General features: G+C 31.1%; 1 protein-coding gene across 1 annotated transcript in view; it reads right to left on the reverse strand.

Moving 5' to 3' along the window:
* Positions 1 to 27,736, reverse strand: part of ELP4 (elongator acetyltransferase complex subunit 4) — a 242,345-nt gene that overhangs the window by 108,626 nt on the left and 105,983 nt on the right. Inside the window, exons 8-9 of the mRNA XM_079105479.1 lie at positions 13,867 to 13,975; positions 11,078 to 11,184 (exon numbers count right to left, since the gene is read on the reverse strand). Of these exons, the coding sequence (XP_078961605.1) occupies positions 11,078 to 11,184; positions 13,867 to 13,975 (216 nt within the window). The remainder of the gene's footprint in view (positions 1 to 11,077; positions 11,185 to 13,866; positions 13,976 to 27,736) is intronic.

Here is a 27,736-nt window from a genome sequence, read left to right on the forward strand (position 1 = left end):
CAAGCAGAGAAGAGCAGTCTTGGATTAGGACTCATTCTATTTCATGATTGACTTTAGTATTTATAGACCAGTCAGTCCCACAAGTTTTTAAAGGGTAATTTATTATTGTTCATATTGAATCTTAATTCAATCCATTGTTAATTACTTTTTGTTTAACCTACGAAGATTTTGTTGGGCATCGACTGGAATTTTAATTTTATTGTTATATTTGATAGTATGCAGTGACCTCACAGCCCCCCCAAATTAAGGGTGTGTGGTGCTGTGTATGAATGTTCAAATGCAGAGAGAAGAATCTAAAGGTGCTGGATAAATTTATTTCATTTGTATATTTTTACCATTTGAGTTTTTTTTTTTTTTTATGGTGCTGAGGATTAAACCTTGTGCCCCAGATATGCTAGGCAAGTGCTTTACTGTTAAGGTACAATTTGTACCTGCTCCTACAATTTGTTTTTTTGAAACTAAAAATGACTTTTACATCATAAATATATGTATTATATGTAAAATCTAAGTATGAAAATTATTATAAAGAACAAAATATTTTCATTATTAATTTTAGTTTTAGTCTTCAATCTTAATTTATTGAAAAATCAGGCTACTGAGTTCATTTAGTACAGAACATTACTAACATTTTACTTGAACCATCATATTCCCTTAGAGTTTTTAGAAGGGCTATGAAAGATAATTAAAATAAACTACTATGTAGTTTGATTTCTTTTTAATACCTTTCTCTGACAAGTTTTGAAAATAAGTACAGAAAAAATGGACTATACTAGTTAACCATTTGGAAATCTGAAAGTTTAATAATAAATAGTTGAACATGTACTACTGTGCTGTGTTTTGGCTATACTTGGACATGATCCATATATTTAAACAAATAAACAAATATGTATATATTTCAAGTATATATAAGCAGTTTTCCCTTAAAAGCTATAATTACATGTTTTAATAATTTTTTTATAATTATGTCAAGAATGTGGCACTAATGCATGTGGTTCTACTTCACATTTTAGTAATTTGCTTATAAAGATATTAATAAATTATTTATTGTATTAGCCTTTTCCTTCGCTTACTGAATAGAAGAAAAGTTGACCCATTTATTTATAGGCTCAACAAGGGCAATCCATTTCATGCTATAGCAATGACCCTTCACAAAGATCTTGTAAATGAGTAGCCTATTACAATATGTACAAGTGACCTTTAAATTGCACCAAGAGGCTTTTTGTTACAAGCTTTTTCAATACTACACCATAGCTACAGTATAAGTTAGGAAAATATTTCTTAGGTTATTGAGCAGAAATGGCAGAAATATTAACAATAAAAACCTGTATCAAAATATACAAGTGAAAAGTCTAAGGCATTTAAGTCTATACTATAATAATACTTTTAAAAATAACTTTTGGCCAGAAACTATTACTTCATCATAGAAGAATTAAATATTTAAAACATTCATAAAGTTATTAATTAAAGACTTAAGAAATTTAATCAAACAAAACGTTGCTTATAATGACCTTAGGAAACATAGTTATATCAAAATTGATACCAGCTTTATTTTGTAACAAACATTTTTAATTTTAGTAGAAGACCCTTCTCCCTTTTACTAAATGACTGTACATTTTGAAGTTTTATTCCTTGGAAACATTCAGTAAATAATCCTATACCTAAACCAAGATATACCCAAATATGTTTTAAGTACTATTACATACTGAGCAATGATATTTAAATAATTTTCCAATAAAGCACTGGGTCAGGTATTTCAACTGCTTTACCAGGAAATTTATGAATGAGTGCAATATATTTTTGATGGTCTTACAAAACATTGAAACCAAATACTCAATTTCATTAAACCTTATCTTATTTATGGAAAGCTCATGCCAAAATGATTTAATTTGATTCTCTACAACAATGATGGGTTGACTTGACAGCACCTGACAAAACAGTTCAGTGAACTTCACTATGCTAGATATGAAGGACCTGAACTGGTACAAAAAGGCCACCATGCATGGAGTTGTGAATTTTAATTTCTAATTAAATAAGATAATTACTTTACTAGTTTGGGGGTTAAAGACATTTCCATTATACTCTGCTTTCTCTGTTTCCCAATCTTATCTTTTAAAACTAAAAATTTAAGTTTGATATCATGTTGTCTTAATGAGGAACACAATTTCTCCATATTATTAAGTTGTTGGAAATGTCTGCAGTAATATTAATCAATAAAAAAGGAAAATACTTTGCAATCATGAGACTTACTGCTTAATTTTACTTAAAGATAGTACTCAGAGAACTTCCAAATAAAATATTTTCAAGGAAAAATGAAGAAATATAGCTTCTCATAAGAATGAATAAAGCCTTCATTAGAACCAATTATGATAAAAGAGAAGGCAAAAATTAGGAATTTCGAAAATTGAACTTAGCAGAACTTTATTAACTTAGAAGTTGCATATACCTTAATTATCTTACAGCATAATTTTTAATGTTTCAGAGACATCAAATAATCTAGAAAGATGTAAAATATAAAAACATGTTAACTAATTATGAGCAAATTAACATTTGCAAAGGAAGTTGAATACAGAACTTAAGGGAATGATATATTGTAATTCAATTTGGTTTCCTTTGAATTATATCAGAATAGTTGACTGAAACAAGTGAATCACCTTTTTTTTTGTACAGAGTAGCTGGTTTTTGTTGGATTTAGAATCCAATCAAAGTAGATAGTCCATAGGAATGGCTTTGTATTTTTTGCCATTAATTGTTTCACAATAATCCATCAGAAATAGGTGAAAGGAAAGAACAATATTACTACCCTAATATAATCATATATACAAGTATGTTTATGTATATATATAATATCATGTTATATCAGGAATAAGCTATGATTAACCTAAACTTCATAATTTCATAAAAACAAAGTAGAAATGTTTGTTATGCCAGGATTTTTTAACTTGAAAGCTAACATACATATTATCCCATGTCTACATATATTACACATACATATATACAAAGTACACACATTTCCAAGATTTTTAAAAATCCAATTCTTGTTTGAAAATTCTTTTTTTTAAATTTATTTTTATTGTAAACAAATGGGATACATCTTGTTTGTTTGTACATGAAGTAGAGGCATAGCATTTGTGTAATCATACATTTACCTAGGGTAATAGTTTTTGACTCATTCTGTTATTTTTTTCCTTTCCCCTACCCCTCCCACCTTTCTTTTCCCTCTATACAGCCCCTCCTTCCTCCATTCTTGCCCCCCCCCTTACCCCCCATTATGTGTCATCATCTGCTTATCAGCAAGATCATTCATCCTTTGGGTTTTTGAGATTGGCTTATCTCAGTTAGCATGGTATTTTCCAATTCTTTAGGACAGAGACTTTCTGGCTTATATACTGAAGGTATTACATTGGTTAAATATTACATTGATGATATAATGTACACTGAAGATATACAATGTTTGTACCATTGGGGCATGGCAGTCAGTGAAGAGCACAGGCTTTAGAATAAAACAGATTTGGATTTAGGTGTCAGTTTTGTTAGTTGTTGGCTCTCTGACTTTGGGTAAACTAAGTTGCTTAATCTCTCTGAATTGTAAGTTTCCTCACTTGTAAGATGTAGATAATAAAAGTATATGGTATGAAATTTATCAAATAATACCTATAAAACACTTGCATTAGTCCCAGGAACCTGTTAAACACTTAATAAAACTTACTATATTTTATTAATAATAATTATCAGAGTTCTGAACACATTAACATTCTACTGTAATTCTGCACAGTGAGTAAGAAGATCTATATTTAATCCTGGTAACCAAAGATATATGACTTTGGGAAACTTAAGTAACTCCTCATATTTCTTTACTAAAATGTATAATAGTTACATGCAAGGGTTCCTGTGAAGATAAAATAATAATTAAATATGGTGATGCCTTGAACAAATGAAATACTAAATACATGTTTTTAAGAAATTTATTACAAAATTCCTTTAAAAATAGTTATTTGTCAAATATTTGTGGAACATCTATTACAAATGTTCAAGACCTAGTTGCACACAAGACAAAGTATGTCCCTACTTTTGTGGAGTTAATATTTTAGTGATGAGGTTGAGGAAATAAATGAATTGATAAACAATTATAGTAATACGTAAAAGTTACACCAAGAATTAAAACAGGGTATGTGACTGTAACTTAATGAATATTTCAGGTGGGTTAATCGTCTCTAAAGAGAATGAGATAGTTAACCTTCAATCAAATGCACCAAAGGCCTTGAAAGGATTAACTTGAATATTATGGACATTTGCTGTGCAAAGAGGCAGAGGTAATACTAAACTTGGAGTGTTTTGGTTACAAAAGTATCCTTAAAGTTATGTACACCACAAAGCTCAAAGATACCTAGTTAAGCATTAGTATTCCAGGTATGTTGGAGGATATACTAACAAAATATATGTTCTTGTCTACTAGAACTCAAAATTACATTTAGGTGAGGGAATGGGACAGTGATGATTTGTCATCATTTTGTTTTCTTTTTCTGTCTTCCTTAGACACATAATGACACATTGTGAAAGGAAGTGCTTGAGAGTGTCATATAAACTGGGTAAACTCTGCTCCAATAATTCTACAAAGGATTTAAGAAAATCCTTCAATGCAATGTAATTTTCCCAAGCCAAACCTTACACATACATGAACATTCATGTCTTCAAAATTTGGAAAAGACGAGAAATATTTTTGTCTCTGCATCTTTAGACAATACTGAGTTTATATCAACCTGGTTTCAAAGTTTTGATAACTGCACAGGAGTTACCATAATATCCTTCTGAGAAATGCATGAACTAAAGACAATTAACAGGATTATAAATATTTGACGTCTGCTTCATGCAATGGTCTTGTTGTTCAACATATTGTTTTCCTTAAATTTCCCTAGCAAAATATAGTTTTGAACTAATATAAAAAATAGTCCAATGTAGAACCTAAAACCTTAAGTTCAAATTATAAAATGAAGACTTTTATATAAATGTTGTTTATAGTCAAGATATTTTAATAATATTTCTCAAAGAAATAGGATTCATTTCATATAACTGATTATAAGTTTAACATCCTAGGTGTTGGTGACTATACAGAAACTTTTATAATAGGCAAACATGAACTGAGTCTTCCTTGCCAAATGAAGCAATGATGTTCTGCCAGCCGAACATCATGTGAAATGAACACAAAAGCAAACAGGCCTTGTGCTGCCGGAGGGAAAGTCAGCAAGATGGCAGTTTCAATCATTCGGAATAATACTAAAGCAGCCTTAGGCTTTTCTCAGAATGGAAACATGTCACTATTACTGTGCTATTTCAACAAATCAGAATGCAGAGAGAAGAACACTTATGCAATCATATTCTGGAAGGGCACTTTACTCAACATTTAAGTGGAAAACAATTATAAAGAAATTTCAGAAAAATTGTCAGTGAACATAAATGACTCAGGGAAAAATGTATTATTTTTTCTTTCAATAGGCTTAATAGATTTTTAAAAAGCTCACCACTTAGAAACAATTTCCTTTTACAGTCTCCTTAAGGAACTATTAATGTAAAGATAAACTTAGATGAAGTGGTAAGTGAAAAGTTTGGTACTTAGGCTGCCAGTAAGAAATATTCATTCTCTGATAAAATACTCTCACTCTGGAAGATTTGATCAAAAGGAGTAAGTTTTCACAACATTTATATAGGAAGTTAAAAAATACTTCAAATATTTTGGGAAATTACCTAATCAGTATACTTTTAGCATATGTCTAGTCATGTAGCCATCTTTGGTCAATCATCAAAAAATCAAAGGCAAATTGGCATGACTCAACTCTAACTTTAATACCGCATGATTGTGTCGTGTAAGCTTGTTTTGTGTGAGAGCTGCTGTGGTTTTAGCAGAGAGATTAACAACCGGACCTAAGCTGGCCTCCAAACCTTGCCCTGCTGATGCCTCAAGCTCTTTGAAGTCTGACCATCATACCTGGCAAAACAACAGTGGGAACTAGGATGGTGTCAGATCTAATCAAATTGTTCGCTGCAGCATAGCTAACTATGGGGTTCACTAATTGGCCCAATTGCGGATTATACCTTTTGCTACAGATTCAAGACAATAATTTAGTTAAATTATGTTTTTTTTTTTCTTATCTCTTCTAATTAAGATTCCAAAGTGGGAAGAAATAGGATTAGACAGTCTCAAAACTGTGTTCCCTTAAGGTGGTATGCACTTTTGATAGGTTCACTATGGAATGTGAAATATATAGGATACTGCTATATGTCTCTCTCTCAGGAATTAAAGTATAAATGGGCATGGTAATATAATAAATATTAAAATGTGAATGAATAGGAAATAACATTTGATTGTAGAGCAATGTTCATTTATGTTTATTTTGACAAATGATTTCATAAAAATGAATAGATGCCTATCTTGAACTTCGATTTTTTGGGTTAAGTGGAATAAAAACTAACATAGAAAGCAACCAATATTTCTGATGGCTATCATTATCAGAAAAATTATATTAGGCTATATGGCCCATGATGCTCCAACTTATAATAAGGCTTCCAAGCCAGACATTTATTTTTCCATTATTTGACTTACTGACATAATTGGAATTTACAAGCAAGTTAACTCTTCCGCTCCCCATCTCTAGATATACTAAACATATATTCACCCTCTTACTTCTCATTTAAAAACTGGAATGGCTGTTGAAAATAAATATAGAGAAGAAAGTAAACCTAGAACTAAAGATACCATGCGACAAATCAATTTGCTAAGCATTAGCATAGTGTTTAGTAGTTTGCAAGAATTTACACTTTTCCAAAATGTAAAAATTTCAAATAATTCTGTGAAGTTATATCAAGTTATGTGATAGCATCATTGTAAAGTTAATTCATACCAGTGGCACACATGATTCTGGTCTTAATACTTAAGATTGAATCTATTTAAATAAGGATATTTTAGGCCAATTATTTTGTGAGAAAAAAAATTCTTAGTGATTGGAATGGTACTGAGGTCCTGTATTCTGAATTAAGTACAAAGTATCATAAGACAATCCTGAAAAAACTTGGTTTACTTTGACAGTCTCTGCTTTCAATATTTATTTAGTCTACAAGACCCACATATGCACTATTTATGATACTTACTACTTCTGGGACAATTAAAGACTGTGCAATTATTAATCCTTATACTGAAAGTTTATAGTTAATGATAAGACATATATATCTTGTATATTTTTGCATAACCCAGTTATCACACTCTGACTTGACCTTGGAAACATTGATTCTTAGAACTGAAACACTGTCCCATAAGTGGAAATCCTCTATATAATAACCTTATAGATCCTGCAACTAGTATAATAATATGTTATCATTCCCATTAGAAAATTAGTAATATATGTAAGCTGAAAATACAAAAATCAAAATAACAAAATATAAAATGCAAATGAAAATGTTTTTATATAATCAAAAAACAGCCATATTTCAAATTCTACCAAATCTTACTTGTTTATGTATTATAATGACATCACAATTACAATGTAAAGAAAAAACTAGCTTATGATAATCAATTTAAAGAAGCAAAAAAAAAAAAAAAAGCACAGAAACTGAATTGATGAAAGTTTAAGCCATTATTTCACCTCAAAAAGGAACATATACACCCAAGTTATAAATTTTAGACATAATGGTGAGGGCAGTATGTATGGATCACTTAACCAGTGGAGTTTATATAATATTTACAGTTGCCTTATTTGGACTATGTTAAAAACCCTATTTATAATTTCTCTATAGTGTGTATATTTCCACAAAGATTGTATACCTGCTTGTAAGTGACCCTATTCTTAGTTCTGTGGTGAATAATTACCTAGGATACATGCCAGAATTTTGTTATTAGTTTAGATATGATTATGCTATGGTTTTTATAGATGAGGCTAATTTACACAGCTTTATAGTTGTAGGTGTCAATAATAATTTACTGGGGTTAGATAAATGTTTCCACTTTAGTCCAATACATACTCCAAGAAGGAAAAAATATTCTTTTGCCTCCTCCAATCACTCAAAGAAATTAGAGACTATTAAAGTTGCTTTATCAGATAGAAGCTCTTTGTAGTTGTTAGTAAAAAATATTAATCAGTTTTCACGCATAAAAAGGGCAACGACTAAAAAAAAGGAGGGCAATGACTAAATAAACAAGAAAGTATCCTAAAAATATGGATGAGGGTGTTATGCGGGTGTTTTCCTGTTTCTTTTGCTCCTTTCTCAAACTATGCTCCCCTTTGAGACCATGTGACCAATAATTAATTTCAATATGTAACAAATCTGCCTGCATGAAATCAGAAAAACATTTTACTTTACCTATCAAACCACCAACTTTTCCTTCTGAAAGTAAGACACAGATATAATGCCTGGTTTAGTATAGTTTCAGATTTTACAAATTAGTATGCAGTTATGCTTTTAAAATATCAGGCTATTAGGGAAAAATTATTTGTTGTGTGTACTAAAACACTGGCACATGATAGATGATTTTACTTTCAGGTTATGTCTACTTTAGTTTCTAGTTTTTGTAATATATCCCCAAAGACTTGCTGGGTATTTGAATACACATCTTTATAATGTGCAATGCTATACTGAAAGCATTTAATTTTAGATGAACTACATGTTTTTATTCTGTATGAATTATACCTACATGAACTTCTACTAGGTTTGTTAGATTCTTTATATTTTTATAATAACCAAATTTAATATTATAGCATAAGTGAATAAGTTATTTAGAATGACCTAAATTTTTATTAAGAAAACCAAAAATTTCTTACTAATTAGGTCTTAAGCCAAAAGGTAAAGAATCTGATCAACTGTTTTGAATAGTTGCTTCTTAAAAAACTGTTTATTTTTATTTTTTTTTCAAATATTGCTTCTATAAAGTGTAAGGTGACCAATTATAATGGTTCTCTGAGATTAGTAAAGTGAGAAGAAGAAAACAAAAAACAGGAATGGAAACCTGTGTGGTTAATAAAAGTTCTCTCAACAGCTCCAGTGGTAAAGTGCAGTCTTTGTTAGAACTTAGTTATCCAAAGGAGAGGTTCCACTTGACATTATAGTCCTTCATTTCCCTCACCTCCCAACTCTCAACAAAACAAAACAAAACAAAACAAAACAAAACATGTGGCTGGGGTTGTGGTTCAGTGGTACAGCACTTGCCTAGCACGTGTGAGGCACTGGGCTTGATACTCAGCATCAGATATAAATAAATGAATAAAATAAAGGCCTATCAATATCTAAAAACATATAAAAAACAAAGAAAGAGAAAGAGAGAGATCATAAACATGATTCATATACTGTATTATTTTATTCTCTGGGCACAATAATTGTTTTCATTGAGGAAGCGCCTTTCTTAATTTGTATGGTAATAGAAATGATAACCTGGATTTGGTTGACAGAATTTTGATTTTTGAGAAAAGAGTACAATTTACATCCTTCACTTAAAATATAAATTCAACTTAAAAGACAATGAGGGGTTGGGGTTGTGGCTCAGTGGTAGATTGCTTGCCTGGCATGTGTGAGGCAATGGGTTCTATTCTCAACACCACATATGAGTAAATGAATAAAATAAAGGTCTATTAACATCTAAAAGAAATATTAAAAAAAAGTCAATGATAGCATGCTTTCCTTGGAACAGTAAGCTATAAATTTATACCTCTAAAAGTTTTAAGCAATATAATGGTAAATTACTCAATATTCTATTAGAAAAACTGAAACAATGTTTGAACAATTACAGTGTTGGGTTCCATTTCAATGGTTTCTTTTGAGAACTAAAGCAAATTAGCTCAAGAATCACTATTTCTACACTCTCACTCTTTTGGCTTTAAGTGGCTTTTGAAGGGAGTGTCCCCAGATGAGAAACTTCTAACACTCCTGCAGAGATGACCTGCTTGAAGAACTGGCTGCCTGATTAACTATTAACTGCTCTCAATAGGATTAGATAATTAAGGACATTGATGACCATTAATTAGGAGGAGGGCACATTAATTTGTCACTGGATAGGGCCTTTACAATGATTTATAGGTTAGTGCTACTTGCAAATGTGAAGGGAAAGAGAAAAAGAGAGAGAACCATTAAGTTACCTTATCAAGTGGCCAGCTTAAAGAGGGCAGAGGGTCAAAAAAGGGCCAAAGTGGTCACTTAAGGGTGAAGTCCCAAACACCAAAGCAGTGCCAAGCCACATTGACCATCATTTGGTGATGAAGTTAAAAATATGCTAATTTATTGGTGGCAATTCTCTCTTTTTATGGTTTCAAGCAGTTAAGACAAGTGGCCTGCTTAAGAGCTTTTCATTTGAAAAGAGATTAAACAAAATGGTTTGTCAAGGCTGCTAGGCTGTTTTATGTCTTTGTTAAAAAAAAAAAAAAATTGTACGGACTATACTGATAACTATCACATCACCAAAAAGCCATCTCTCTCTGAACATTTACTTCGTTAATAAAAACATCAGCTCTAATTGCTTAATAGTTCTATGTTCATTTGCTCTTTAGCAAGATTAAGTTGAAATAAATCTTTTGTACTACTACTTTCTGTCATCATTGCTTGCATAAAGGTCACAAAAAAAGTTTAAGTGTCGTAGAAAATTTACTTAAAGCCAATAGTGTAAATTATACTTTGTTTAATTCAGCATGTAAAGCGAAAGGTAATTTCACTAACAGTAAAGAAAAATGCTTTTAGAATGTAGATAAGAATTCTCTTTTCTTAGCCATACACAATGTGAATAGTATTCACATTCCACACACAAGTAGCACAGCTCATTAACATTTAATTAAATGTGCCTTTGAAAGCCTTGGAAATATACATATCATATTTATCATACAAGTTTGGAGTTTACTTTTAATAGACATTTAAAACAAAATCACTTTTGCTATACTCTGATACACCATTAAAATAAAAAGACAGTAAAAATATTATTCTGTTACATCAAAAGAATAATATTTAACATGAAACATATCTCAGGAATTTCATTAAAGTGTAAAAAAAACTTAAAAAAGAAGAGGGATACCATTTACCTCAAGATTGAATTAAAACATAAAAATTCTCTTACCTCAATGGTGAATAGTTTCCTTTTTAATTTAAAAGCTAAGTCTTTGACATCTGATTCATCACAAATCAAGTTATTAAGCCGAGGAATTTGCCGAATATGAATCAAACCTTATAGAAAAGAAATTTAAAAAAAATTAAAACACTGTCACCAGATGCATAAATTAGAGTCTTATAGCAGAATCCTGTAAATTTACACACAAGCATCCTCCCCTTTTAAAACTGGAGCTTACTACCAGGAGCAATGAAGCAAATGGTGTGATTATACTCAAGTAATCAAGCAGAATAAGATAAACAGAAATCCTTGTGCGAGGAAAACTAATTGCACTTTGGTACAGAAGTACAGATGTAAAGAGGGATCTTAATACTTGTCAAAACTACAGCCGGTTTGTGTGTGATTTTCTCTTGTATTTACAGTAAGCAAATATGGCTATCACCTTGCATGCTGCCCACGGCACCACTGAGTGATCTTTATTTTATTAAATGCACCAGTAAGCAGCCAGCAAAACAAGGCTTATGGGTTACTGATAACCAGTGAAGCACTAATAAAAAGTATTTCATTTTGTACCTTATTAATGACTTAAACAAACCATTGAAGAAAACTACATTTCAGAGCATACTCTAGGATCAAACATTAACCTCTATGCCATCCCAAGGTACTCAATTTATGTGGCATGTTAGACCTTTATGTGACTGCTATAAGCTTTGCAACAGTGCTAGGTAAACCGTAAGCTTTGGGTTCTTGTCAGTAGAAACACTTGCTAATTTCTTCTGACAAGGGCATTGGATGGCTTTTGTGCAGTCTAATGTAGTTTCTGACTAAACTAGAGGTCATTTCCCACAGATGAAGGCATGGAAGGTTCTTTAGTGCATCTTTCTGCCTGACTCAGTTCATATATAAAAACCACCATCCCAAGGACAGTGATGCCTGAACATGGGGGTGGTAGGGAGGCAAATTCCAGATTTGAACAAATAGAAAAATCTTATTTATAGAACTGCTTCTCCAGTACAAGGTTTTATGTGTGTATCTGAATGATTAGTAATGTATGTATTAGCTTTAGCTTAAAATGGTAAACCTCCAGATGCTTAACCTCAGAAACATCCTCTTTGAAAGTAACTGACTAAAATATCTTACTAAATTTTTTAAACTTAAAAAAAAATTAGAAGATGATATTAAGGAAATAGTCTTTAACCACAAGTTAAAAATACACACAGCAATTTAGTAAAATACATTTATTAGAAATAAGCACAACTTACTTTTACTTGCACATTTCTAATTTTAACCTTACATGTACTTGTTTAGCTAACTATTAAAACAGGAGAACTTACAGAATAAATTATTTCATCATCAAATCCTTCTTATTAACAGAAAGTTTACTAGTCATCGGAAACACTCATTACTCTTTAGGGAGTCATTTGTCAAGTCAGAGATTTCAGCACAAAGGATACGACCTTTCAATGAAATGTTTCAATCAAAATGATATTTTTCAGTTATAAAATACTTTAAAAGAGAAATAACAAATTAAAAATAGTCAAATCTTAATAGATCTCTTCCTATCATATTGAAAATTATATATTAAATGTACCACAAATAGGTTTAATCTGGGCATATGCATGTAAGTAAACAAGAGGCAAATTATTTTATAATAGCTTTTGCTCACACATTATATTTTCCAGCTTTAAAAACTCCTGATTATTAGTTTATGTTATTTTATTATATTTTTAAATGCTGTATGCTGACTCCTCAAAGCACTGGTCAATTATATAAAGTATCTTAAGTATCTTATAATCTTTAATACATTTTTTGGAGACTCTGGCATGTAAATCAACAAAAAACTTCCATTATCTCATAACATCAAAGTTTTAGATTTCAAATCAGCTAGCGAATCTCGTTTTTTTCCCCCCCATCCCATGGTGCTGGGGATAAGCTAGTGAATCTTTACAGTGGAGGTTTCTATGGAAGTACAGTAGTTCCACAATAGTAATAGCAATAATTTATATATATATTTAGAATATATAAAGAAGTAAAAATCTGTTATTCATTACATTCTATGTTGATTTTAGACCCCAAACACACAATTACTAAACTTTTACTATTCAATGGTTCTGTGTAAGAATCTTCATTTAAAACAAAAATCCCCCAGCTAAAAAAAATGACTAAAATATAGGGGCTGGGATGTAGCTCAGAGTTTAAAAAAATAGGCACTGGGGGCATAGTTCAGTGGTAGAGGGAGCACTTAGCATACACAAGGCCCTGGATTCAATCCCTAGCTCCAAAAACAACAAATGTTTGAAAAAATGTTTGATGAATTCACCTGTGCTTACACCAAAGTGATAACACAGTATTATTTTCTTATCACACAACTAAGCCTTGTAAAGTATAAACTGACTAGAAGTGTTCCAGATTTTGGAGCATTTCAGATTTCAGACTTTTAGGTTAGGGATACTTCACTTGTATCATTAGAATTAACATTTTTATTTGGAATGTGGCTAATTAGTATGACTGATATCATGGCAACTTCAAGCCATTGAAACATTGAAATGTTTATCTAAGTGATGCTTGAGACCTTGGGTTTGACTCCTTACAAAGAGTTTTCATAGTTTGCAGTCTTATTGTAGTTTGATGACAAGCTGCCATGGAAGATTTGCCAGGAACAAAAAACATTTAATAGTTATATTATAAAATAAAATTCATGTTACTTTATAGTAGATTTTCTGACTAGACAGGAGGATTCTTCCAGGTACCTAGAAACATCCAGAACATTCTCTTCTTATTACAAAGGTGCTGCTTACCATGATAATCCTTATATAATGGGTTGGTTTCTCTCTCAGAACCGATAAAAGATTCCAGACCAACCATTGTATCTGACAAGTTTGTAACACGGGAAATAATTGCTTTATTCTGTAAAACAAAGAAATGAAACATTCATTTTATGCTTAAAAATGTTACACTGATACAGTGCCACTATGCCAACTTGATGACAAATTGTTGTGGAGACAGACAGTCAATGTAGAGAAATAACTCAAAAATTAAGATTAAAGCTATTATAGGCTGAAAACTTGATGAAAATATGCTCTTACTTGAAAATTCTTGGTATGCTACTCTAATTTGAAGAACTGAGAATAAAACATAAATTGATAGAAAACATAAATTAAATATTGTTTGTCTTAAGGACAGGGCTACTTTTATTCTTATACCCTCTTATTTTTCAAATTACTTCACCCAGTGTCCATTGGAAAACTTGACAGACAATAGGATTCAGAAACAGTAGATAGCACAGTATAAAGTATTAAGGCAAGGGTTCCACTGTCGTCTGTCAGCTGGGATTAGGTCTCAGGCCTATCTAACAGCTGAGGTTCTCTGTGACATATTAGAAATATGGAAGGGTCCAGCTAAGAGGCTGCAACATGGCTAGGCCTGGAGTCTTCTGTTTTCTCTTTCCAGATGCTGTCATTTGGCTCTGGGGTGACAATAAAGGCAAAGAAAAGATTGTAGGTGACTAGCATTTAGACCTATAGTCTACTCATTCTTTCCCATCACAACTCCAGATAAAATATTGCTAAACCATACATCTTGTTCCAGAAAGTCACATTTTGCAAGATTAAAAAATACATTAATATGTTTATAAATATAGTATGACCAGTCATTAAGTAGTAAAAGTCCTAAAATACCCAGAAATTCATGGCTATACAAATAAAATAATCAAATATCCAGTAGGATTAAAAAAGACATTATTTTGTTTAATAGAAATCCAGTATTTTTTCTAGCTCTCTTTGGGTGATAGATCAGAGAATTGTGATTACGTGCTATAACACCTTGGAAAAATATTTACTGTAAAAGTCTAGATAATTTCAAAAAATTGCTGTATGTTAATTTTGTAATTTTGAAATTCCTATTTTATATGTTGGTAATGTCCACTAGTTAAAACTGAGCTTTCAAGAAAAGGATGGAAAATGTAAAACAATCAAGAAAATTTATCAGTTTCATGTTATATCCTCTGTTAGAGAAAAGGTCAAATATAATTAAACATTTTCATTTTCTGAAAACACAACTGACTACTGAGTTTACTGGTATTCCTAATTCTTAGCTCACTTTAAAAGGATTGCATAAGAATGCGATATAAAAGGAGGAAGGTCAATGCCACCTGAGTGGGTATGAAATTCAGAGTAGCTTGTGTCACCAAATATTTTGCTGAAGTGACAGACTAACTACACACCTAAGACAGTATTTGAAACTGCTCAATAGAAAGAAACATGTGTTTTATAAAGGATGTTTTGGCCCTTGAATCAGTGTTCTTATAAGGGACTATTAAAAAGAATTTTTCTTAATCATCTTTAATACTTTCAATCATGTGGGCACACGAAGTGTAGAAAAACAAACATGACTTGGAAATGCTATTTTTTTTCTAAGGCAATTTTTCATTCAATGGTGAGAAAATAATCCAGATTGATTCCTTACTTTCAGTTCTGTGCCACAGGGGATGGTCCTACTCCAGGAATAACAGGGGCTTCAGAGGCCATAAACATGTTCCTCTCAATATTTCTTTAGCCAAAGACCATTATATCAAACTCATCCAGGTTGGGTTTCAGCCAGTTATTCTTCACCCAAACAAAAATGTCTGCCAGACATTCCAACAGCTGGGAGACAGTTCACAATGAGTCAACTTGAAAATGATTCATTGTGCTGAGTACTGAACAATGTTGGGGTGGGGGTGGGGTGTGGCTGGGTTGGTAGTAAAGGGTGAGAACAAGTGGGAGATGAAGAAAAACCATGTGGTTACCCCATCAAGAAGAATCTTGGATAATAACCAGCAGGCTCTTATCATTTCATTTTTAGTATAAATTCAACCGGGAACAGCACTCCTGTTATGGACCCTCAGATGATCAAGCACTTATAAAGGCTACTGACAATATTTCTTAATCAAAAAGGTCAGATTTACTTTTATCTATAAAGACTAAATCTTGTGCTAAATATCTGAATCTAAAATGGTAAAAGCCAATTTTGTTAGAACTCAAATATGCAAGATTTCAGTGATATCAACTAGGACCTTCTCAATTATATGAATAATAGAAATTGTAAAGTTTAATGGGAGTGATATCCATCCTGGTAGAATATAAGCAAGGTGCTGTGCATTTAAATGGCTAACCTGATATTTCTTTCTTTCTTTCATTTAAGCTTAAAATTAATAAACTATTAACAGCCTGTAATATTCATCAGCTTTGTAAGTCTTTTTAAGATTGTCTGCGAGTGATAAAAAATCAATTATACACTTTGAAGAGGAAAACTAATGAATTCCAAATATGAAAAGCACATGCAACCTAGAGTTCAAAATGTTTCAGAAGCTCATTTATGTTTTATTTATCATATTTCAGGTTCATGTCATAGTTATTAACTACAAACTAAATTCTATTGTAAAGCTTTCATGTAGTTTTAGAGGAAGATAAACTTTAATCATATTATCATCATAAATAATTTACACTTAATGGTAGACTTTCTTGCTTTCTGCACAGTTATTTTGCAAAATAGTTTATACATGTGGTGAGTCACATTAATTGTGAAAGTTGTGCAGGTAATGAAACATATTTATAGGATAAAAAGCAATGGAAATTATATAAGAATGACATTTAATTTCTGACTCAGATAAGCTTAATTTTTATGATACAATCCACTCAAACTTCTAGTTATTTATACGACACAAAAAAGATATTGGGGTGTGTAAATATTACTTTTTTAAATTAAAAAATGTGTTGCAGATAACTTTTTAATGTCCAAGATTCATAAGGAATGTGACTATTGATACAATCCTACTTTGAAACCATTCTTGTCAAAAGGTCTCAAAATCATAATATAAATGCTAATGTCCTTTAAAATAAAAAATAAAGGGTAGGTAAATTTACTTAAAAGAATCTAAAATTAACAACTTAAAAAACCCTTAAAACCATAATAATTATAATTCACTTTAGCAGGAATATATGGTGGGTAACATTTTGTCAAAATATAACTAGGCAGTAATTAAGGAAGCTTTAGCATAATGATTGGAGCAGAGTTCCAATCATTATGGAACTTCTATATTCTCATCCTAACAGATTCTAAGTGTTTTTATGTTATCAGTAAAGATGCAAAAACCTTTCTGGACTTAATTATATAGTTTGAGAATGGAAAAAGTAAAGGTTATTTATGTCATTGATTATTCAAACATAAATCTGAATATAATTTTTAATTAATTTTGAACTTGTTATGTTACAGTTTCTAATAAAGAACATTTGAGTAAGGACATTTGGAATTCACCACTACGAATACATTAATGGTTATAGTACATGTGCAGCAAAATGACATCACCCAAGAATATACAATGATATTGCCACTCTTCCTTCTTGCCCATCTGGATATGAAAATCTAGGATGACTCAAAAATCCTTCTTATACTAGACAAATATCCCTTTGCTCCTGGGTGAAAGTTGTCAGCTTTGGATAGTAGCCAAGACATGACTAGGAGGGAAGCCAGAATAGAAGAGAGCCAGTGTCCAGGAGTTTTAAGAGTTTGTTGGCAATCTCAAACAGCATTGTAATAAGTTACATAAAAGGCTCTTAGATTTTTCTGTTGCAGTGTAACTCCTTAATTAGTTAAATTAAAAATATGTCAAATGTTGTTGCAAATAAACATAGCAAATAAGATAGTCCAGTCTTTTGCCCTTTTTTATTACAATTTCAGTTTCACAAGAACCTTGAGATTTTATTTTGATTATTTCCTATTTGCTATTATGGAATGATAACATTTTTATTTAGGATACCCTAAATGCATTAAATGGATTTTAAATTAAGGAAAATTAATTTGATGCTTCTTTTCAATTCAAAGTTCATAAAACTAAATTATAAATTTTGTTAAGAGATAAAAATTGCACTTCTGTCATATCAAACTCCCATTATTTTCTAATAAAAATAATTGGCATTATCAAGGAACAATAAGGATATTTCAAACCCTAAATATGTCCTTATTTTCTTGAACTTAATAATCTCAACAATTTAGAAGATACGATTTGTACCAATACAAATTACATTTCTGGGAAATATTTTAAATAGATTATTAAAAAGAATTAAACAATAATTTAATTATTAAGAAGCTTGAGAGGAATAAATCAATCGACAAAGCATTTATGCAATGCCTCAAATAAGAATAAATTCTTGGGTTTCTTAATTTATAACTATTTAAGAAAGAGAACAAACACAATGTGATGGGAAATGTTTCCATTTGAGTATGGCATAAACATCAGATGTGGATAAAAGCACTGTTAAGTGCATAGTTAAACAGTTAAAGAAACATTTAGAGTTATTTTATGTTTGACGATCATATATGATATGAGGTGTATGTGTTGTGTCAGGGATCCTCACAAGCCAAGTATGAGTACACTCAAGAGTCCAATTTATGACATTTCCTTGTCATGAAATCCCAAAAAACAACCTGGATCAAAAGACAAATCTAAAGTACTTAATGAGGTATTTGCTATTCTGTGTTTATTCTCTATTCTGATTGACAACCAAGACTGAAATAATAAAATTATACTGTTCGTAAACTTTTCAAAAACGTGCTTCATCTTCCCCAGAGTTGTTGCCATTACATGTGCAAATTAGATTTTTATTTCATTAAAATACTTGATAGTGGGGAAATAATTCTGTTCATGATTATTTGAATGTCATAAACAAAACAATTTATCAGATAAAATTACTAATGCATATTTGTAATAAATTGATGAGAGTACTAGATTAAAACTTTCCAGATTTAATACTGAAATTTATTCAAACTCAGTTAATTTTAGATTATGGACAAACATTTGTAAATTAAAAAATTCTAAATACAACTCTCTCATGGTAATGTCACATAATGATATTCATTCAGGGAAATCATAAAATAAACATTTTGATTTTTTTCCCTTAAAGCCAAAAACACATTCATGAAGAAGTTAAGGGCAAATATATTTAATTTCAAAAGTTAAGTTGCTGAGTATGTCAAATTTTACTAGGAATAAGCAATGGAGTCACATCTTTTTGTGTTTTCCTTCTGATTAAACACTTGTAATCTAAAATTTTGGTCTGAAAATGTTGGTTCTTTAAAATGGAGGATTTTTTTTTTTTTTGAACACATGCCTTTATTTTCAGAAACATTATTTACATTTACACTGGCCTCAAATAGTACATATTTGCAGAGTATCTATTTAAATCAGTTTGGTTCTTTTTCCAGTCGGTTATTTCATAAAACATTCAAAAACTTTACATATTCTGAAAACGGAAATGGGATGAGCAAAATACTATAATGAATAAGTTAGATGAAATAATGGTACAATGTTCAAAATTTATTTGAGGCATTTCTATAAATTTACAATAATTAGTTCACATTATAGAAACTATTCGCAGACAAACTTGTTTGTATTTCATCCTTAAAAATGTTTATGGGTAATTTTTAAATCAAGATTTTATCTTAAACTTTACACTTAAAATTCATAAAATGAAATTCAGATGTCCAAAGCTCACACCCCTGCCCGGAAGGGATAAAAAAAACAAAACAAAACTAATATCCAAATATCAAACAGGGCATCCAGCTGATGTTTGTGATACAGTGGCAGGTTAAAGATACTAAAGTTTAAAATCAGCTTAGAATAATCCCATATTGAGTATAAAATGATAGCCTGTCATCAGGAACAGGCAGACAGAGCCAGGTCCAGATGGGAGACTGGCTGGGAAAAAGGCTGAGGCAGGTGGGAAAATGATGGGAACCTGACGGAAGACAGGACTACTCCCTCTGCTGGCAATGTCCTCACCTGCTTGAATTTTTAACTAATGATTGGCTTTTCTTTAATTATTTAAGATATAACCAATAAATTATGTAAGGTGTCCCTCTTTCACTCTCGCATTCTTCACTTGCACATTTTCAAACTCAGTATTGTATTTTCACCAAATTTGTTAGATATAAAAGGATCCAATGTTTCACCAGGAGGTCCAATTATTTATCTTGTAATTTAATTACATCATAAGCATAAGCATTGCTTTTATAATATAAAGTCTTTTAAAAGTTAAGGATTATCTTTGAATAAGGCTTTAATAACACATATATACATATGCATGTATGCCTATATACATATATTTCTTGAAAAAAAATTCTTGGGTTATAGACTTCCTAATCTCTTTCTCGACTCCAACATAATGCCCCATAATGAAATAATATAGAATGAACCATATAAATCAACTATACAGGGAACAAGGGAAACCAGCATGTCACAGCAAAACAGCATAGATGTACAGCGCCAAACCTATCTGATAATCTAATGATCTGAGTTTACAGATATTATGTACTAATATGTAAGGAATTAAGAACTAATGTTTACACAAAAATTTGTTTAAATTTTACAGAAAAATTATTCGATATTTGATTTTCAATGTAAGTTATAGCTGCAGCAAAAACATTTAGTAAAAATCTGTTCTAAGATTTTGGCCTACCACCAGAAGCTCCAGAACAGGAGGGATCAGCTTTTTCACCCACTGTTCTCATCTGAATCCTGGCTTAAAAGCTATTCCAGCTCCCAGCTTTCCAGAAGGCTCCATCCGCAGGAATCCTTGCCTGCCATTTGGTTTGCTGATTTTTAATCTCTCAGGACTTTCTTACAGTGGCTCTACTATGCTGAACTGGCACTTGCTTCTAGAAGTGAGTTATTATTAAACCTGTAGGTCAATTGTGGCACTAACAACTCTTTGGAAGCTTTCAGCCACAGTGTACAATTTGCTAGTCTAATTAAATATTAATTCTAAGTGTTACATTTTGTGGCTAAGAGCTTTTATTTTCCATCATCAGCCTGGAAAAGAAAGAGGTTACAAGGCTAATTTAATCTCTCCCCTTGTCCTCCCAACATTAAAGATTAACTACATAGGGTGCAAAAACATTATTAAAGAAGGTAGAACTCTTTATATAGTAATAATAATGTAATTAATAGCAAAGGGCTAAACATAACATCAGGACATAATATTTGACCCGGTACTTAAACAGCTTTAAATTATAATTAATTACAAGCACATTTTGTCTCAACATTAAGAAAAATATCATCCTTTTTCAAAGATAGTAAGCTTTCTTTAAGGGAAGGTATGAACCTAAGCATATAAATACAAATAATTCTAAACTCACATTTTCTCTCATGTATTTTTAGATAGTTAAGACCAAAGATAAAAGTTTAGTAATTTTATTTGTAAAACAAATGCAAAATTAAGTAGTTGTAGTTTTTTTCCTGTACACAAAACAGGATGCAGAAGATAGCTTATAATTTTAAAAAATGTAAAAAAATCCTTCCTCCATTTTTCTTCTACCATGTTCAAGTGGAACAGAATATGTAGGTCCCTCCCTACTTCTTCTCTCAGAACAGTTGTGTCCATGCCTGGACACTGGGCATTATAAAGACTATGAGTCCAGCAGCCAAAGATTCCATATGCCCAAACAGATGACTCAATCTCTGTGATGAGACAATCACTATTTATATTATTGATACATTTGAAAAGTTTGGCCCTAAATAGCCATTTAGCTAATAACCACTAGCACAATAGGAACTACAGATGAATTATAATGCGCACTGTAACATCAAAAAGTTATTTTAGGGAAAACAAAAACCATTTAAAACCAAAATTATTATTGTTTAATAAAAAGATTACTGAATATGCTTTGGTTACATTAAGTGTAATAAAAAGTTTCTAAGGTATTTTCCTGTTAGAGATGCACATGATCTTACTGGCAATTTAAAATACATCCTGATTTTATATTTAATATGCATGTTTACACTAACACAAAATGATACATATACTGCTATTGATGTTCTGTGTAGACAGATAATTGCAGATAATTTAGAGTTTATTTTTATAAAAAGTTTCAATAATTCTTGACCAAGAAAATAAATTAAGTATATAGTATGTGCATGATGCATACAAGCTACAACTTGATATTAAAAATTAACCAGGTGCCAATATGTGCAGTCTGATACAGAAGAAAATAATCTAGAGCTATAAGAATTTATAAATCCAAAACCTATAATAGAAGGATTGAAACACAGTTCTACTATTTTCTATTTTAAAGAAAAACAGATTGCTTAAAACTTATTAGACTTATATAAATATTGTGGACTTTAAAATATATTATAAAATTAAAATTGGCTTAACATAATTAAGTTAATTTTCAAAAAATCTTTCTTTGTATATTTAAAACATGTCAATTTCTTACAATCAAATTCACAGTAAAGAAGATCTAGAAAAATTAAAGGTAGATTCATAGCTGAGAATATCTTGATTAAGGAAGAAATTCATGAAAAATGATACCCAGAATATCTGGCTTTATCCTTTAGTAACTGATAGCTTTGTCTAACTGATTAAATCTATAATTTTCATCCTAAAATATTTTCCTTAATAAAGTATATTACAAATATGAAAAATGGATTAAGATATGTCAGGAAGTAAAGTCATGCATTCCTATGATGATGCCCTCACATTAACAATTATATGCAAATATTTTCCAAAATTTTGTAGTTTTTCAGTGTCTGTTCAATCACCAAACAATTATTTTTAGTTCTTGTTTTAAGAATAAAAGATTTCACATTGGGAAAAATCCACAAGGTCTTTAGAGGTCACATTTTATCATCCCATATTAGTGGTTAGTTCTAAAGCCATCCATTGCTTGACTTTGAAGTTAGATGATAAAACCCTCAGCATGAACACAAAAGTTTATGGATGTGAAAAGGTTTGTTCTGAATTTCTTTACACAGGAACATACTGTAACATTTACTTCAGTGAATTCAAAGCTCTAATACATTAATATTATAGAAGATTATCTGGAAAAGCTATCAATTAAAATAACAATTTAACCTTATTCAAGTTTCAAGAGATATATAACAAGACCCTTCTTGTTTTTCATCTGAAAATAAATTTCCTTTGGTATAAACTAAAGTTGGTAATAGTTTTCTTAAATCAATCAGTTGGGAGAAAAAAATCTACAAATCAAATTATTGTAAAACAGTGGCTATATGATAAAATCTGAACAAGGCTATTAATTGAGCAAGTTCCAGTGGTGACAAATATGCTAGTCTTGTTTCAAATCTGAAATTGGTTCCGAATATAAAAAAGTTTTTTTACCAACTAATGTTCTCTAAGCAAATACATTAAATACTTGCAATATTTAGAATTACTCATGAATAAAAAAATATTTCAGATTTTATCATAATATCAAAAAAGTTTTCATTCCTTCATTATTATAGTTAAGAAAAAATTTTAGTTTGTCGCTTATATAAAAATTCTTTACAAAGTATAGATAATGAAGGCTTGAATAAAAATTAGCAATTATAAAAAGTAAATTTTCTTTGGAAAGGAGAGATGTGATAAGCCTTGCCTATTTTAATTACAATTCTAAGTCTTTGAATATTTATTTCCTGATAGTTTTGAGTAAAATATTAATCAATAAAAATATAAATCAAGAAAATCTTGTCACAGATTGTGTAAAAAAGAAACAGGGAAAATTTATTTTCCTTTCACCTTGCTAACAAAATAAGGCTCAAAACTAAGTTTTTATTTCCCCAAAGAATAAATGTCATTGGTCAACATTTTCTAAAGCACACAAGTGTCAGGATATTGAAAAATAAAACTAATTTAAAAGGCAAAAATATTTGCATAATTTGGAGGTAGATGACAAATTTCACAAGTAATAAGCCAGCTCCCATTTATAAACCAGAAGGAAACCAGTTTCAGATATTGCTAGATATGAACATTAATGTCCTTTTGAAACTACTTTAAAGTTACCACTTTTCAAACCAAATCAAACCAAACCTCATTTAAAAGTTTTAAACAAGGAAGACATTTCTAGTAGTAAGTGGGAAAAAAAAAGCAGTAGACTGTTCAATGTAGCTGAAATATAATGTAGTTGGAATATATTTCAAGTTTGTAAAAGTTGAAATAATATATAGGAAGAGTTTGAAGAGAGGGTTTTGGTTATTTTTCTTAGATGCACCTTTCCTTTTTTAATTTTTTAATCCATGACAACCTTCACTGACAGCAGAGTTTGAACAGTTGAGTTGTGAGAATGTGAGCAGCTGCTGTTATTATAACTAAAGGTCTGTCTATGGCTTGAGTCTGAGAGACCACATGTTCGGCTGTCCTCTCATCTTGCCATCCTCACCAATTAACTATTAACATGGAGGGCTGTACACATGCTCTTGGGGGCTCTTTAACAGGCTTCTTGGCGAGTGGCACAACTACACAGCAGGGATCTGGGAACTGAGTAATGCTGGAATATAGGGACGCCACCCGTAGTTCTGCTTCTTCTAATGACACTTTACTCCATAGTTCAGCATGTAACAAAGTCTGTATTTAACTTAGCCATTTTCACATGCATTTCAGTACAATATCTTTGGGCAGACACTAAGATTATATTCTAGTAAGAGATGATATGAATAATAATGTTACTTCACAGAGAAAATTATTCAAGACTATATGCATGTTTTTAAGTCATTCACAGTACAGTTGCCAAATAATTTGAGTGTTTTCCCAACAAATGTTGGAGTTTATTTTTATACATTTGCTTCAAAGTGTGCTTGTCATTTTCCACTGTGTTTTTATGGAAAAAATCTTTAACTTAAAGGAAATAAAAAAAATTTCAAGCTCCGTGTGGGGTCAAATAAAATATTTCAAATACAAAGGTAAAAATCATGCTTGTTCATTCTACTTGCAAGTCTTATTATAACAAGAAGTTAAAATCAGTTTTGAGTCTATGTCATTATTTTCCCTACTTTACTTTTCCCCCTCTTTGCAATTTCCCTAACTATGTGTTCCTTCCCTACAATGAAATTAAACATGGGAAGCATGCCAAAAGTACAATAAAGGGTAACTAATCATTACTGTACAAGTCTGACAGAATGCTAATAACTAAAATAAGAACACTGATTGGTTGGGTTAGCACTGTAAGAGATGAAGATACTTTATGTCCTTTTAATCTAGTGTTACTTTATTTACAGGTGCTTAATTATATGACAAAATTTCCAAGGATATCAAACTACATTTCTAATTCCGGTCAGAAACTACTTTCCTATCAACATCCAAGTCCAAGCAACAAAATACCTACATATACTATTTTCCATTCTTTTATATTACTGAAACAGCTCCATGGGAATAGGAGCTTTGTCGTGTTCAATAGTGTATTCCCATGGGTGCCTAGAACAGTGCCTGCTATCTTCGTTGAAAGAATGACTAAGCTAAATTATCTTTAGTCATTCAATCACCATTGAAACTTCAATTTAGTCTCTAGAGATGGCACTGGTCATAGTGGAAAGGAGATTTACATATGAGTTTTTTTACAACATGGTGATCATACTAAGATCTGGATGGATATCTAACTTAATGCCTCTGGGTCTGTCTCAGCCCTAATTTATGAAAAGAAGCTGCCAGTGTTTCTTATAAGGAAAATTAGGAAACGGAACTTCTATTTAGTGTGTGTGTCTCTCCTTGATGTTGGGTAGTGAACCCATGGCCTTGTGAATACTAATTACTACTGAGCTATACTCCCAGTTCCTTCGTTGCATTGATATACTTTATATCTTATCATTGTAGACTGATCTCTGTTCAAATTATCAGTTTTGGAGGTCTTTTAAAGTAACAAACAGTGAAGATAACAATTGCTAACAAACTGAAAGCCTACTATGTGCCAGCAGTGTCTCAATATCTGATATTGCTAATCTTTTGACTTTCATATTTTGCCTCAGCTTTAAAGAGGCAGAAATTGAAGTTGCAAAAGTTAAGATGACTAAGATCAAATAACTTATAAAGTCTCTCTTCTTCCAAAAGTACTGACTCTTTCTATCACTTAATACTACTTAATACCTAATATTTTTCTCAATTTTAGTACCTCTACTGAATAAGCAACAATTGCATACCATTTAAAAGTGCAGTAATTGGGGGCAGGGAGGAAAAGCCTAGGTCTAAATTCTGCCTTTTACTAGCTGTGTGAGCCTGGGAAGATAACAAGAATACTAACTATATAGGATTAACATAAGGATTAAATGAGCTAATATATGAAAAGAATTTAGGACTGCACCTCACCAATGGTAATCACTATGAAAGTTTTTATTAAGGAAACTCAGAATCCTGTGAGTTTGATGTCTTTGACTAGATTTCTAAGCAAATTGCTTCCAGTTCTTAATCTTTCCTTAGCCTGTTTTCCTTGCTAATCTACAAAAAGATAAAAGAGCTTTATCCCTTACTTATATGATGACTGATTTTCTCCTAAATATTTAGATATAAAAACAGATACATGTTCAGAGACATCATGTTTAAAGAGCAAGAGATTGACTGTGATACTGGAGACTGAACACAGGCCTAAATGCATAGCTAGGGAAGCACTCTACCACTCAGCTACACTACAGTCCATTTTTAAGTTTTATTTTGAGGCAGGATCTCACTATGCTGCCCAGGTGGACTTGAATTCGAGATCCTCCTGCCTCAGTCTCCTGATTAGTTGAGATTATAGTTGTCTGCCACTACTACCAGCTATCAAGTGATATTAGGGCCAGAAGACTATGAGATAGCTTTGCAAAATTATGTAGGGAAAAGAGAATGAAAAATGTGAAAATATTAGGTTGTACAGGTTAGTTTTTGTTCATTTGTTTAAAGGCGCTTTCTATTTTGGAGAATATGTCTTAATTCTTGGTCAAACTGTGTAACTTAAACTCATCACCAAAGTCTGATCTTATGTTATTTCCATTTCAAAGTAGTCTCTTTATTGGTATGTTGAAAAGCAAAAATTAAAACAATATTTATTCTAGCTACACAAAGGTTTAAATATAGTTATAAAATATCAAAATTAGGGCTGGGGATATAGCTTATTTGGTAGAGTGCTTGCCTCACAAGCACAAGGCCCTGGGTTTAATCCCCAGCATCCCCAGCACCACAAAAACAAACAAATAAAAAACAAAAATTAAAAAAAAAATCAAAATTAAAATATTGTTTTATATTTAGACATTCAGTTCACCTTATTTAATCATTACTTAATCAGTGATGCAGATGGACTGACTTGATATCACCTGATAGTATTACTGTTTTTTCTTCAAAGGCAAAGAAATCATTATCATAGATATTCCTGATTGGAGAGGAATCTCTTCTCTAAGTAATAATCACCAAAGAAATGCCTTTTTAAAAGTGTTTTTTTTTCCTTTTCCTTTCCTCGCTCCCTCCTCAGAGTTTCTTTGTAATAAGTTTGAAAAGTTACATATGCACATATATTCATTTCATAATCATTTATATATTAATTTCATAATCAGTTTTCTTTGCAATTATGTAAAAGGAAATAAATACTCATTTTTTGTTTTCCCTTGTCTGGAATGGAATGAAATTTTGGCTTAATCTTTCACATATCCTAATTTGCCAAAGACTTTACAGTGATAATTTTCTATTTAAAAAACGCTGAATAATAGCAATGTAGAACAATAATTTTTCTTCCTAATGGAGTGCTAAAGATAGTTAATGATTCAAGACAATAGGATGTAGTGTGAGAGGGGAAGAAATCTAAGTTTTAGAATTAAGCAGATTTGAGTTTGAATACCATCTTTCAATGTGTAATAGATATGTGATACCAGAGAATCAGATCTTCAGTTTAATTTTC

The sequence above is a fragment of the Sciurus vulgaris genome (assembly GCF_902686455.1).
Source record: "Sciurus vulgaris genome assembly, chromosome: 11".
Taxonomy (NCBI): Eukaryota; Metazoa; Chordata; class Mammalia; order Rodentia; family Sciuridae; genus Sciurus; species Sciurus vulgaris.